This window comes from Lycium barbarum, chromosome 5 (assembly GCF_019175385.1).
Source record: "Lycium barbarum isolate Lr01 chromosome 5, ASM1917538v2, whole genome shotgun sequence".
Lineage (NCBI taxonomy): Eukaryota > Viridiplantae > Streptophyta > Magnoliopsida > Solanales > Solanaceae > Lycium > Lycium barbarum.
Genome location: NC_083341.1, coordinates 77,856,535 through 77,868,383, shown reverse-complemented (window position 1 = coordinate 77,868,383; position 11,849 = coordinate 77,856,535). Strand labels below are relative to the sequence as shown.

Genomic DNA, 11,849 nt, shown 5'->3' with positions numbered 1-11,849 from the left:
GAAGAAGTTAATGTGATATCAGCATGATTCCTTATATTTGTATGAATGAATTTGTTAATGTGTGGGTTGTGGATATAACTCATGAATTTGGAAGCAAGAGATGTGTTTGGAAGATTGTAAGTTGGGTTGTTGTGATTGTATTGAATATAAGAAAAATGTCGTTGGATTATGTAAAAGAAGTTACTAACGTTAGAATGTATTTTGGAGTAATTGATGAAGTTGTTAGTGTGTAGATTGTTGGTGTAGTTCATGAACTTGGAAGAGAATAAATGTGTTGTTATTGTTCTTGTTGAATTTGGAAGGTTTCGGGTGAAGTGGTATGTTGGTTGGGTTGTTTGAACATTATGTGAATTGTTTGAAGGTTCTTGAACCATGTTAGAATATATTTTGGATTGATTGTTGAAGTTGTTAGTAGGATTGTTGGTATAGTGGTTGATAATTTGGCCGAGTTGAATTCTCGGATTGTTGTTGATAAATTAGCCGAGTTAGATTCTCAGGGATGGTGTATTTACAGGGGAAATTCTGCCGAAATTTCGGCAGAATATAAATGAATTCATTTGAAGGACTACGACAAGTATATGTTGATGAGTCTAATGATTATGTCAATTCTCTTGAATGTAGACTAGCAAGTTTGGACGAATAAGCGTAGCTAATTGGACGTGGGACAGGTATGTAAGGCTTACCCTTTCTTTCTTTTGGCATGATCTTTGTGAAACAAACAGACAAAGTATATGTATGATTTCGAAGAACCTCCTATTCTTAGAGCCACTAGGATGGCTAATGTTCTTGTCTTCCGAAGAACTGTTTTGCTATGCCTTGATACAAGTGTGTGGTTCCAAAAGTTCTATGTTGATTTGATCCATAGCGATATTCGAAAGGTACTTGATATGATTATTGCTTTGATTTTCCAAAAATAGCTTCTGAAACGTTCATAGAATGTTCTGTACTAAAACGTCCATAACTTTTTCATACTAACTCGGATTGACTTGAAACGTGTTTATGACTCTCAAGTGTCAATTTATGTACGTACTCATCGAGTCTTAAGAATTTGTTCTATGTGCATATGTATATGAGCGACGCCTTATGAGATTTATGATCTTATTCTATGTTCTCTTATCATTGTTATTCGTTGCTAGTCTCGTCTTATAATAATTGCTCCTTCAAGGTGAGACAAAGCCATGATGATTATTCCATAATATATTCGGAGTTTACCAACCTTACGTCACTCCGATAGAGACATAACTTTCTTTGGGCTCTCCTGCATGCTGCTTATATGATATATGTGTATGATATGTGTATATGATACATGAACATGTGTATATGTATATGTATATGGGGTAAGGGGAAAGGTGAGGCGCTATAGACGCATAGCCACCTGATCAGTTGGTATAACATGATATCATCCCGGACGCAGGATACCCGGACGCGGGATGCACGTTCCGCAGCAATATAATATAATATATATATATATATATATATATATATATATATGGATCGGGCTGCACGTTCCGCAGCACTAAGCATGCATGGTACCCGCCAAAAGGCACTCATATGTACAGGTTGCTGTTTTATCTCACGATATGCTCTACATTTCCTTCGTGTCTTTATTCATGCTATGTATCCCTCGTATGTTATCATTCATGCCTTACATGCTCAGTACATTGCAAGTACTGACCCCCTTTCTTCGGGGGCTGCGTTTCATACCACGCAGGTACACGCAGATGAATAGATGCCATTATAGAGGATGTCCCAGCGGAGTTGGCAAGCTCCATTTTCCCCTGGAGTGTTGCCGGGTCAGAGTATTATGCTATGATGTCTTGTTCGGAGTTAGAGAGTTTGCAGACAGAGTCGTGGGTATAGAATCTCAGTCTTGTAAGCGGCTCCACCAGCCGATGTGTTATTATGCTACATGTTACAAATTTTATATGATTACAGATTTGACTTAATTCGGGAACGATGAAAAGGATGATTCTGCAGATCCCTATTATGTATTTTATCCTTATTTGATTTAAGGAGTCCAAAGTGATTATGTGTGTAATAAGAGTCAGCGGGTTCGCTCGGCTCTGAATATGGGGTCGGGTGCCCATCACACCCTAGTAAGATCAGGGTGTGACAGAAGGCACAAGATATTTATTGGAATCTGTACAAAATAGACATCTTTGATACAATAACGTTGTCAAGCACAAGCTCGGTCTATTTTTGATAAGCAAGAACGCAACAATGTATTGTTGCTCCAGATTTATTGTGCAACGTGAGGGGATTGGGGAAATAAAGCTACGGTTATGTGGTCCAAATGGAATGAAAACAAAAGTGTTTTTTTAAACATATATGTTGCGGATTAATCTTATTGTACAAGAATTTCAAGAATCATCAAGGGATTCTAAGCATTTCGGAGATTTCATCGAAGTGAAGTAAAGTGGAAGAAGAGTAGTTCTTGGCATATAAGGTAATAATCCTCCTCTCCTATATATATCTAAATTCATCCCGGTCATAGCTAAATTGTGAGATGGGAATTACGAAATTAATTGCGGGAAATCGGATAAATTGGTGTTGTAGTACGCTTGGCTATTTTGGGAGGTTGTTCTTATGAAATTATTGGACTAGAAATTAATTGAATAACCTGGAGGTGTTGTTGTTGTTGTTGTTGTTGTTAATATTGTTGAGAAATTTCAGAATGAAGATGGGGTTTAAAACTATTGTTTAATTGACAAGCCGAGCTTGTCGCTCGTCGCATTATTGTTTGAATTATTGAAACTATTTTTATATTGTTGAGGGGATGGATTGATGGGTTTAATTGTTGATGTTGTTAATATGGCTGTTGGTGTGGTTGTTGATGATTTGGACGAGTTGAATTCTCGGTGTTTGTTGACTTTATAAAGGAAAGGCTGTCCGAATTTCTATAAATGACGTTCTAGCTTAGGGTTGTATTCCTAAGTACCTTTAGCTAATGCTTGGTATCTACTGACGTTGTTGTAGATCTTGGGAAGCCCGAGACTTAGGTTTGGTTTAGCTTAAGAAGCATACAAGGTATGTTAAGGCTATTCCCTCTTCTTCTTTTGGCATGGCCTATATGAAACAAACGGACGACGAACGTATAAACTCCAAAGAAGCTTCTATTCTTAAATACTAGAATGGCTAATGATCTTGATTTCTAGAAGCTATTTCATTATGTCCTGATACGTGTCTATGATTCCTGAAGTCATATTTTGATATTATAATCCATAGTGACATTCGAGGGTATTATGCTTCCAGGTTATTCAAAGAGTTTTAGAAATAATCTTATGAGTCTCGCTCGCATTCATTTACATCTATATATATGTATATGCTATTTTACTTCACCGAGCCACATATAGTTGGCCGGGTACGACACGTTGATGTGCAACCACTGATGAGTTAGTTACACACACTGAGTCCCACTAGGGCCGGGTACGTTATATGAGAGAGATTCGATTTTTAAGGGCCTATGAGAGATTATCGGTCTTAAAGGGCCTACGCATATTATATGTCAGTCTTGAAGGGCCTATGCATTTTATAAATGATTTTACATAGAAGCATGCATTGTCATCGCCTTCAGGGCTATTTACATTACTATTTTTTGCCTTCGAAGCTATTTACATTATTGTTCTCTGCTTTCAGGGCTATTCACCGTACAGGTTGTTTCTCATACTTTCATTATGATTTATGATTCATTCCTTATGATTACTGGTGCCTTACATACTCGGTATATTGTTCGTACCGACGTCCCTTTGCCTAAGGGCGCTGTGTTCATGCCACGCAGCCCCAGATTGTTTTGCCGGAAAGATTATACAGGAGACTGACTGTAGGGTATTCCCAGACTATCAGCCGGATTGGTAAACTCCATTTCATTTGGAGTATGGCCAAGTAAGAGTATTTCTTTATGATTTGAGTCGGATGTATTATGGGTATGTTGGGGCCTGTCCCAACTTACATTTTGATACCATGTTCCACGTTAGAGACTTTTGCAAACAGAGTCATATATATAGTATGTCATTCTTGCAAGCGGTTATGTAAGCCGATATATCATTTTGCAGTACTTTACGGATTTCATATGATTACAGATTTTACTTGATTTAAGAAAGACGAAAAGAATGTTTTGAAAAGCTTTCATTATGTATATCATTTCATGATTAAGAGTCCAGTAAGATTATGAGTATAACGAGAACCAACGCGTTCGCTCGGCTCTAAGTAAGGGTCGGGTGCCCATCATGCCCTATCAGAATTGGGGTGTGACACCAACTCATACCCAGAATAGCATTAAAATCTACCATATATAGAATCACCAGGTCTACCCATGTACCGTCATCCATAAAAGTAACCATACAAGACCGGGAAACTCTATCTACCACTACCAAGTTTCTAACTGGAGTAGATACATGAATAGAAGCATCAAGCAAATCACAAATCATATAAAGACCCCTAGAGAAGTGTCACGACCCAACCAGTAGGACATAATGGGTACCCGGAGCTAACTACCGAGCACCACTCATCAGGCCAACCATCATACCCAACCTGTACACACGTAATCACCAAGGCACACACACATACACACACACACACACACACACACACACACATATACATACATACAAATATATATATATATATATATATATATATATATGTATGTATCTACAAGCCTCTAACTAGAATACTTAACATAAGGATGGGATGGACCCCGCCGTGCCCGAATATGTACACAAAAGAATGAAAATCAAAACTGCACCTTCGAAGTAGGGAAGTGCTCCTGGCAAGTTGATGTGTCTCCTAAGAATCTGGACCGTCCACCTGTGGGCATGAACACAACGTCCAAAGAGAACAGGACGTCAGTACGAACATTGTACTGAGTATGCAAGGCATACATAGTAACGTAATAAAAGAATATGGAAAGCATAAGAAGAAGAGATAACTGTACTGCTTGCCTCTTGAGGAAAAATCATGCATGCACACTTTTTACCTTTACCTTTATAACATATCACACATACATACATAAGCTGTCAGAACCAGTAATATCATTAGCCCGCGTCCGGGGAAATCATGTCACGCCGGCTACTAGTGGTGTCATGTCCGACCAAGTAGGCATGGTGTTATCATAAGCACCCCGCCTTAGCGGTGTCATTCCCGGCCATCTAGGCGCCGTGAAATCATACATATATACTTATCATGAAGCATGAATAAGAGCTCAAGTAAACACTGTAGCTCTATCGGAGTGGCGTAAGGTCGGTAACTTCTGACTACATTATGGAACATCATGATCGTTATGTCTCACCTTGAAGGAACTAACATTATAAGGCTAGACTATCAACAATGAATAACATCAAGGAATCATGTGAAGATCATTGACATCATAATAGCATCATATCATTATCATGGAACATGCCTCATCTCTATCCCGTAGGAGACTTTTAATACTCTTTAGCTTTCATCTTTTGGAATGTAAGAAGGTTATGGGAATTACCGGAAAGAAATTACAATATATATAGGAATCATGCCTTTGAAGGAAGGGCTAGCCTTACATACCTTGACGTCGCTCTAGCTCTATCGATTAATTGCTTCCCTCCAATACTCACAATTCTACATTCAAGAGAATTTGTACTAAGATTAGACAACCAGAAACATCTATAGGACACCCATGATAACATAATCAATAAATTCTTCAAGTTAAACATTGTTCACTTCTTAAATCCACCTCCAAGATCATCCATAACCATACCTGCAATACAACTTCATATTCATTCTCATATAATACTCCTTTAACCTCATTTATATTTTTCACCACAATATTGTACTCATAACACATCAAGAACTATTATTCAAGTCAAGTAATTATTAAAGAGTATCACTATTCCTATATTAGTACTCCATATTCTCCTCCCTCCCATAATCCAAGTCGTTTAACCCCTCAATATTCTTAATAACATGAATTGAACATAAAACTTACCTTTGATGATGTAGCAATGAACTTTGGATGTAAATGCTTCACTTGGAGAAAACCCCACTTCAACACCCATGAGATTCTTGGTTTCCAGAAACCCTAGAGAGTATCATTGCACTTGATTCTACTAATACTTGGTGTTTACTCCTTGATTTCCCTTGGATATGTGATAATACAATGAGAGGATTTTTCTAGAACCTTGAAGACTTGGAGAGAGAATGAAATCTGAAAATTTGGGGTGTAACTCGTCTATATATAGCTTGAACTGGAGAGTTCTAGATAAGCGGGTCGATGACCCGTCGACATGTCGATGGTCCGTCGACTTGCTTCATCGACTAACACCTGAGAATCTCTGATTGCAGAAGCATGTTGACGGTCAGGTTGACGGTCCCGTCGACGTGTCGATGGTCCGTCGACTTGTTTCGTCGACTGACACCTGCAGGTCTGAGTCTGCAGAAACATGTTGACGGTGCACATTGACGGTCCATTGACATGTCAACGGCCCGGTGGCAGTGACTGGTGTCTACAACTTTTCCTGAAACCATTCGGATCGCGTCATTTCAATTTGTTCAACTTCTAACCCCGTAAATCATCAGGAATATCTCCTGGTACACTGTGTTCGATCTTCTCTACCTTCAAATGACTTTGGAATCTTAATTGGAATCATCAAGTATCCCTTCTTCGGGATGTCTGGTTCTGAAAGATGTTTTCGAGATGTCTCTTTCTCTAACTCTCACTCGATGATAACCTGACCTCAGATCTATTTTGGAAAACCACTTGGCACCCTGTAATTGATCAAACAAATCATCGATTCTCAGAAGAGGATATTTATTCTTTATCGTCACCCTATTCAACTGCCTATAATCGATGCACATCCGTAGAGAACCATCTTTCATCCTTACGAATAAGACAGGTGCTCCTCATGGCGATGAACTAGGTCTAATGAATCCCTTCTCGATCAAATCTTTCAACTGCGCCTTTAGCTCATTCAACTCTGCAAGAGCCATTCTATAAGGAGGAATAGATATGGATTTAGTATCCGGTAGCACATCGATAGCGAAATCAATCTCCCGTTTCAGTGGAAGGCCTGGAAGTTCATCTGGAAATACATCTGGGAACTCATTTACTACCAGTACTGATTGAAGGGCCATTGGATTTACTTCGGTGTCATGAACCCGGACCGAATGATAAATATAGCCTTTGGCGATCATATTCCTCGCTTTGAGATAGGAAATAAACCTACCTCTTGTGGATGCTGTGTTACCCTTCCATTCAAGCACTAGTTCGCTCAGAAATTGGACCAAACTATTTTCGTTCTGCAATCCACACTAATAGCACGAGGCCAATCAATCCATGCCCATAATCACATGAAAATCCAGCATTTCTAGTTCAGTCAAATCGGCTGTAGTGTGGCGATCACATACAACCACCACACAATCTTTGTATACATGTCTAGCTATTACTGGATCACCAACCAGAGTAGATATCTCAAAAGTTTTAATTGGCTCGAGTTTCACCCCAATACGGCCAACAATATACGGAGTGATATAAGACAACGTAGAACCCAGATCAATCAATGCATAAACATCATGAGAGAATATGGATAGTATACCTGTAACCACATCTAGGGAGGACTCAAGATCCTTTCGTCCGACCAAAGCATCGATACGGGGCGCACGGATGAAGAAGAACCGGCTACTGATCTTGTGGGTTGAAGCCCACCTCTACCATGCCTCGTGAGACAATCACGCATCACATAACATCTGAACCTTGGCGACACGGGCCCGAATGTAACTTTTTGCACTGACTGCATCATGAAACCGATGGTCTCCTCTAGCTAGGATCACGTCCAAACTGAGGACTTGAGACCCTCGAACTCTGACCCGGGATTCCTGTCACGACCCGACTGAGGGCCATGACGGGTACCTGGGGCTAACCACCGAGTACCACTCATATTACTCGTAGAGGGAAAGGGAAAGGCTTTTCGGAATCGAGGGTATGATTTTGAATGCCTTAACATTTACAACTTGAGAGTCTTATATAGACATCGGAAATAATTAACATCTCTAAGATGATTACAAGTGGACGACCATCTTCAAAGATGCCTTCTGCTTTTGCTTTAGAAAAGTTGGACGGCTACTTTTGCAAAGTTGTCGGCCATTTGCTTTTACCTCCTGCTTTTCTGAAGGGGTAAATATCTTTTTGAATAGTTGGACGGCTGCTTTTGTGAAGCTGTCGGCCACCTGTCTTTTACCTCCTGCTTTTTCGAAGGGCAAAATTCCTTTATTCTTGAAAATGAAGATATGCTTGGGCCATTCCTTATGGGTCCATCATGTCTCCATTATCTTCTGCTGATGATGAAGCTGTATCTAGTAGTTCTTGGACATCTGTTGGGTCAGTATCATCAATGTTGCTGAGAGCTTCGAGGAGCTTCTTTTTTAATTCTGCTTTGGACTCTGTTGATCCTGTCCTGCTGCTGGATGGTTTTGGACTCTTGATTTTTAAATTCGTAGATTCCGGTGTCCATCCTTTCATTTGAATGGTTTTGACTAAACACTTAATCCTTGATATTTCAGCTTTGTCAAATGACCAATTGATAATGTAAGAAATTCTTTTTCTTATGTAGTATTGACATAATTTGATATGTTCCGGTAAGGTGGAAATCTCCTGTTCCTTCTGGAATCTTTCATAATAAATTTTAAAACTGTGAGGCATTGTTGCCTCATTTCCTCCAAATCTTTCTCACCATGTGTAAAACCATCTGGGAATTATGGATTTAGACATCTGTTCGCTGTATTTTACGAACCATGTGTGAGTAATGGGTTGTACATACAGAAAGTTGTAGCATGCCCATTCATAGTCATAATAATTATAGGTCTGAGGCCTATGTTGTTTTGACAATACGACTGGAGTATGTAGATGATCAACTTTCGAATCGAAGGGGCTGATAATTTTGTTTATGGTGAAATTTGAATACGCAATACCTTCTTGGCCATGCTTGGTACCTAAAGTATGTTCAAATGTTATTTATCCTGTGTCAGTCAGGATGAATTCACAATATCTCCTAGTCTTGATAGGATCATTGGTTTCAATATAATTAAAATTAGTAAAGCAAGGTGGGAGTAAATCCTCAACCTTCCAACTTTCATAATTTGTATCCAATGCTAGTATAGGGAGCATTGCTTTGTTAACGATTTTGAACTCTTCTGGAGATACCTGTTTTTCTTCCTTCTTTGGGGGAGTCTTGGGATCAACTGCCTGGGCGAAAACTCTGGGGTCTTCATTTCATAACAATCAGTGGTTTGGATTTTTCCTTTACCCGTTGAGGAACTGGTAGAGGCTTGGGTCCTTTGAAATGGGGACGGTGGTTCTATTTGAGGAATATAAGCAAGAATGGTTAATTTTTTATTTTGAATTGGAAATGTGGGCCTCATGGGCCTGGGTAGGTTTGGGTATTCAGCTTAGGCGGAATACCTGTTTTCATTTGTTTTTTATCTTGTTTTTTCTGGAAAGGGGAGGTTGGGGCTCCTGGCCTCATGGTGTCCCTGTAAAAATTCTCTTGTAAGAAAATCCGGTAAAGAGTTTGAATCTCCTTTTATAAATTCGATTTTAAAATCAAAACTTGATAATAAAGCTTGCCATCTAGCAAAAATTTGTTTAGAAACAAGATTTTTAACATCTTTTTGTAAAATGTCTTTTGCCGATTTGCAATAAACTCTTAATAAAACTTCCTTGTTTATCAAGTCATCTTGAAACTTTGTAATACATAGTACTATAGATAAAATTTCTTTTTTAACAGTACTATAATTCTTTTGTGCAGGATTCCAGATCCCTGAGGTGAAACGAACTAATTGTTCTAAAGAATCTGAGGAGTGTCTTTTTTTAAGAATTCCATCGTATCCTTCATTAGAAGCATCGGTTTCAACTATCATAAAAGCATCTGGATTTGGAATACCTAGACACGGGAGTTTTTTTGACAACAGTCTTGATTTTCTGAATTGTTTTTGTTTGCTCTAGACTCCATGGAATTGGGTTTTTCCTGAGACGCTTATAAAGAGGTTCACAGATTTTCCTAATATTAGGAATAAAGTCTGCAACATAATTAAGACTTCTTAAAAACCTTTGGGTTTATGGCTCTACAAATGGGTTTATAAGTACCTTGGTATAGGTCATGTCCTAAAAGTCTAATTGTTGTATGAAACAATTTAATCTTTTTAGCACTAACTACTAAACCATTATGTTTAACAATTTTAAAGAAAATATTCAAATGTTTAAATGAGAATCTATGTTCTCAGAAAATATAAATACATCATCGATATAGACAATAGACATATTGCTATAAGGATTAAAAATATTATTCATAATATTCTGAAATTTAGACGGGGCATTTTTTAACCCAAAAGGCATAACATTCCATTCATATTGTCCAAAAGGGACATTGAATGCAGTTTTGTATTTATCTTTTTCAGCAACTTGAACTTGCCAAAATCCTGATTTCATATCAAACTTACTATGGATATTAGCCTTGTAAGTTCTTTTTAATAAATCTCTTTTATTAGGTATCGGGTACCTAATCCATTGTAATACCTTGTTTAGAGCTTTATAATTAATAACTAACCTGGGAGATCCTCATTTTTTTCTGCATTTTTATTAACATAAAACGCTGAACAGCTCCAAGGGGATCTAGAAGATCTAATTATCTTCTTTTGTAGAAGATCATTGATTTCATTTTTGCAAGTTTCCATTAACTCGTGGTTCATTTGAATAGGCCTTGCCTTTGTAGGAATAGCTTGTTCATTGAATCCATCAATATATGGTAACTCAACAATGTGTCGCTTTCTTTCCCAAAAAGCACTTGGTAATTCTGAACAAACTTCATGTTCAAGTTTTTCTTGAAAATTTTCTATTTTCCGTTCTATCACCGGGTTTTTTAAAGTTTGTCCAATCTTCTTAATCTTAATTTCATCTTTTAAGTATGAAATCTGATTAGTTAATAACCTTATTTTGAAAACAGTTTTTGACGTAACAAAATCACTTTCTTCTTGAGAAATTATGGATAAATAAGGAGATTTAATTTCCTTTCCTAAAACTTTGGTATAGATTCCATCTAAACCAGCAAAATATGGTTTTATCTGAGTTATAAAAGGGGTTCCCAAAATAATTTGTTCATTTATATCCCGAGTGACTACAAAATTATTAATAAAACAAACACCATCATTACAGATGTGGGCTTTAGATAATTTGTAATCTATTTTAAGTTTTTCTCCAGTGGCAGAGTATAACTTAGAAGTACTTTTTTCCAAAAACTTAGTAGGTATTAATCCTTCTATGATGCAGTTTTTATCTGCTCCTGAATCAATCAAAGCTATTTTATTAAGCGTAATGTTTCCTACTTTTAGAGTAATAGGAACATGCCAGCTTTGTGATTTCACTATTGCTACGGTTTTCCCCGTATTATTATTAACACTTGCTTCTATAATTTTATCATTTTCTTGATGATCTATAGAATCATTATTATTAGAATGATTATCTTCACTATCTTCTGCAAGAGTTTCTCGTCTCGTTTGAGATAGTACTTGGTCAGTAAGATAATCCATTTCAACTTTATTAAGTCTTGACTTAATAACCTTAACTTTATTTTTTACAAGAGATTAGTTCTCCTTGTAATTCTTGGATAGTTGGTTTCTCATCTTTGGAGGAAAACCTGTTCATAACATTTTTCATGTTAAAAGGTTCAATTTTAGGTTTTTCCTTGGATTCTTGATGAGGATATTTTTTAATTCAATTAAATATTTCTTTCTAGTCTCATCATCGGTAATCTGGGTGATGAGATCAATAAGAAATTCTTTTGATTCTTTTGTAATAACATTAATTGAATTCTAGCTGCAGGTGCATA

The 11,849-nt window shown here is 37.5% G+C and overlaps 1 protein-coding gene across 1 annotated transcript; it reads right to left on the bottom strand.

Moving 5' to 3' along the window:
- Positions 1 to 10,216: 10,216 nt before the first annotated feature.
- On the bottom strand, positions 10,217 to 11,550 carry LOC132639494 (uncharacterized). The gene is made up of 2 exons (XM_060355940.1): positions 10,572 to 11,550; positions 10,217 to 10,443 (listed from the first exon to the last, which is right to left on the bottom strand). Exons 1-2 carry the CDS (start codon positions 11,548 to 11,550, stop codon positions 10,217 to 10,219), a joined length of 1,206 nt encoding a protein of 401 aa, XP_060211923.1.
- Between the last annotated feature and the right edge of the window lie 299 nt (positions 11,551 to 11,849).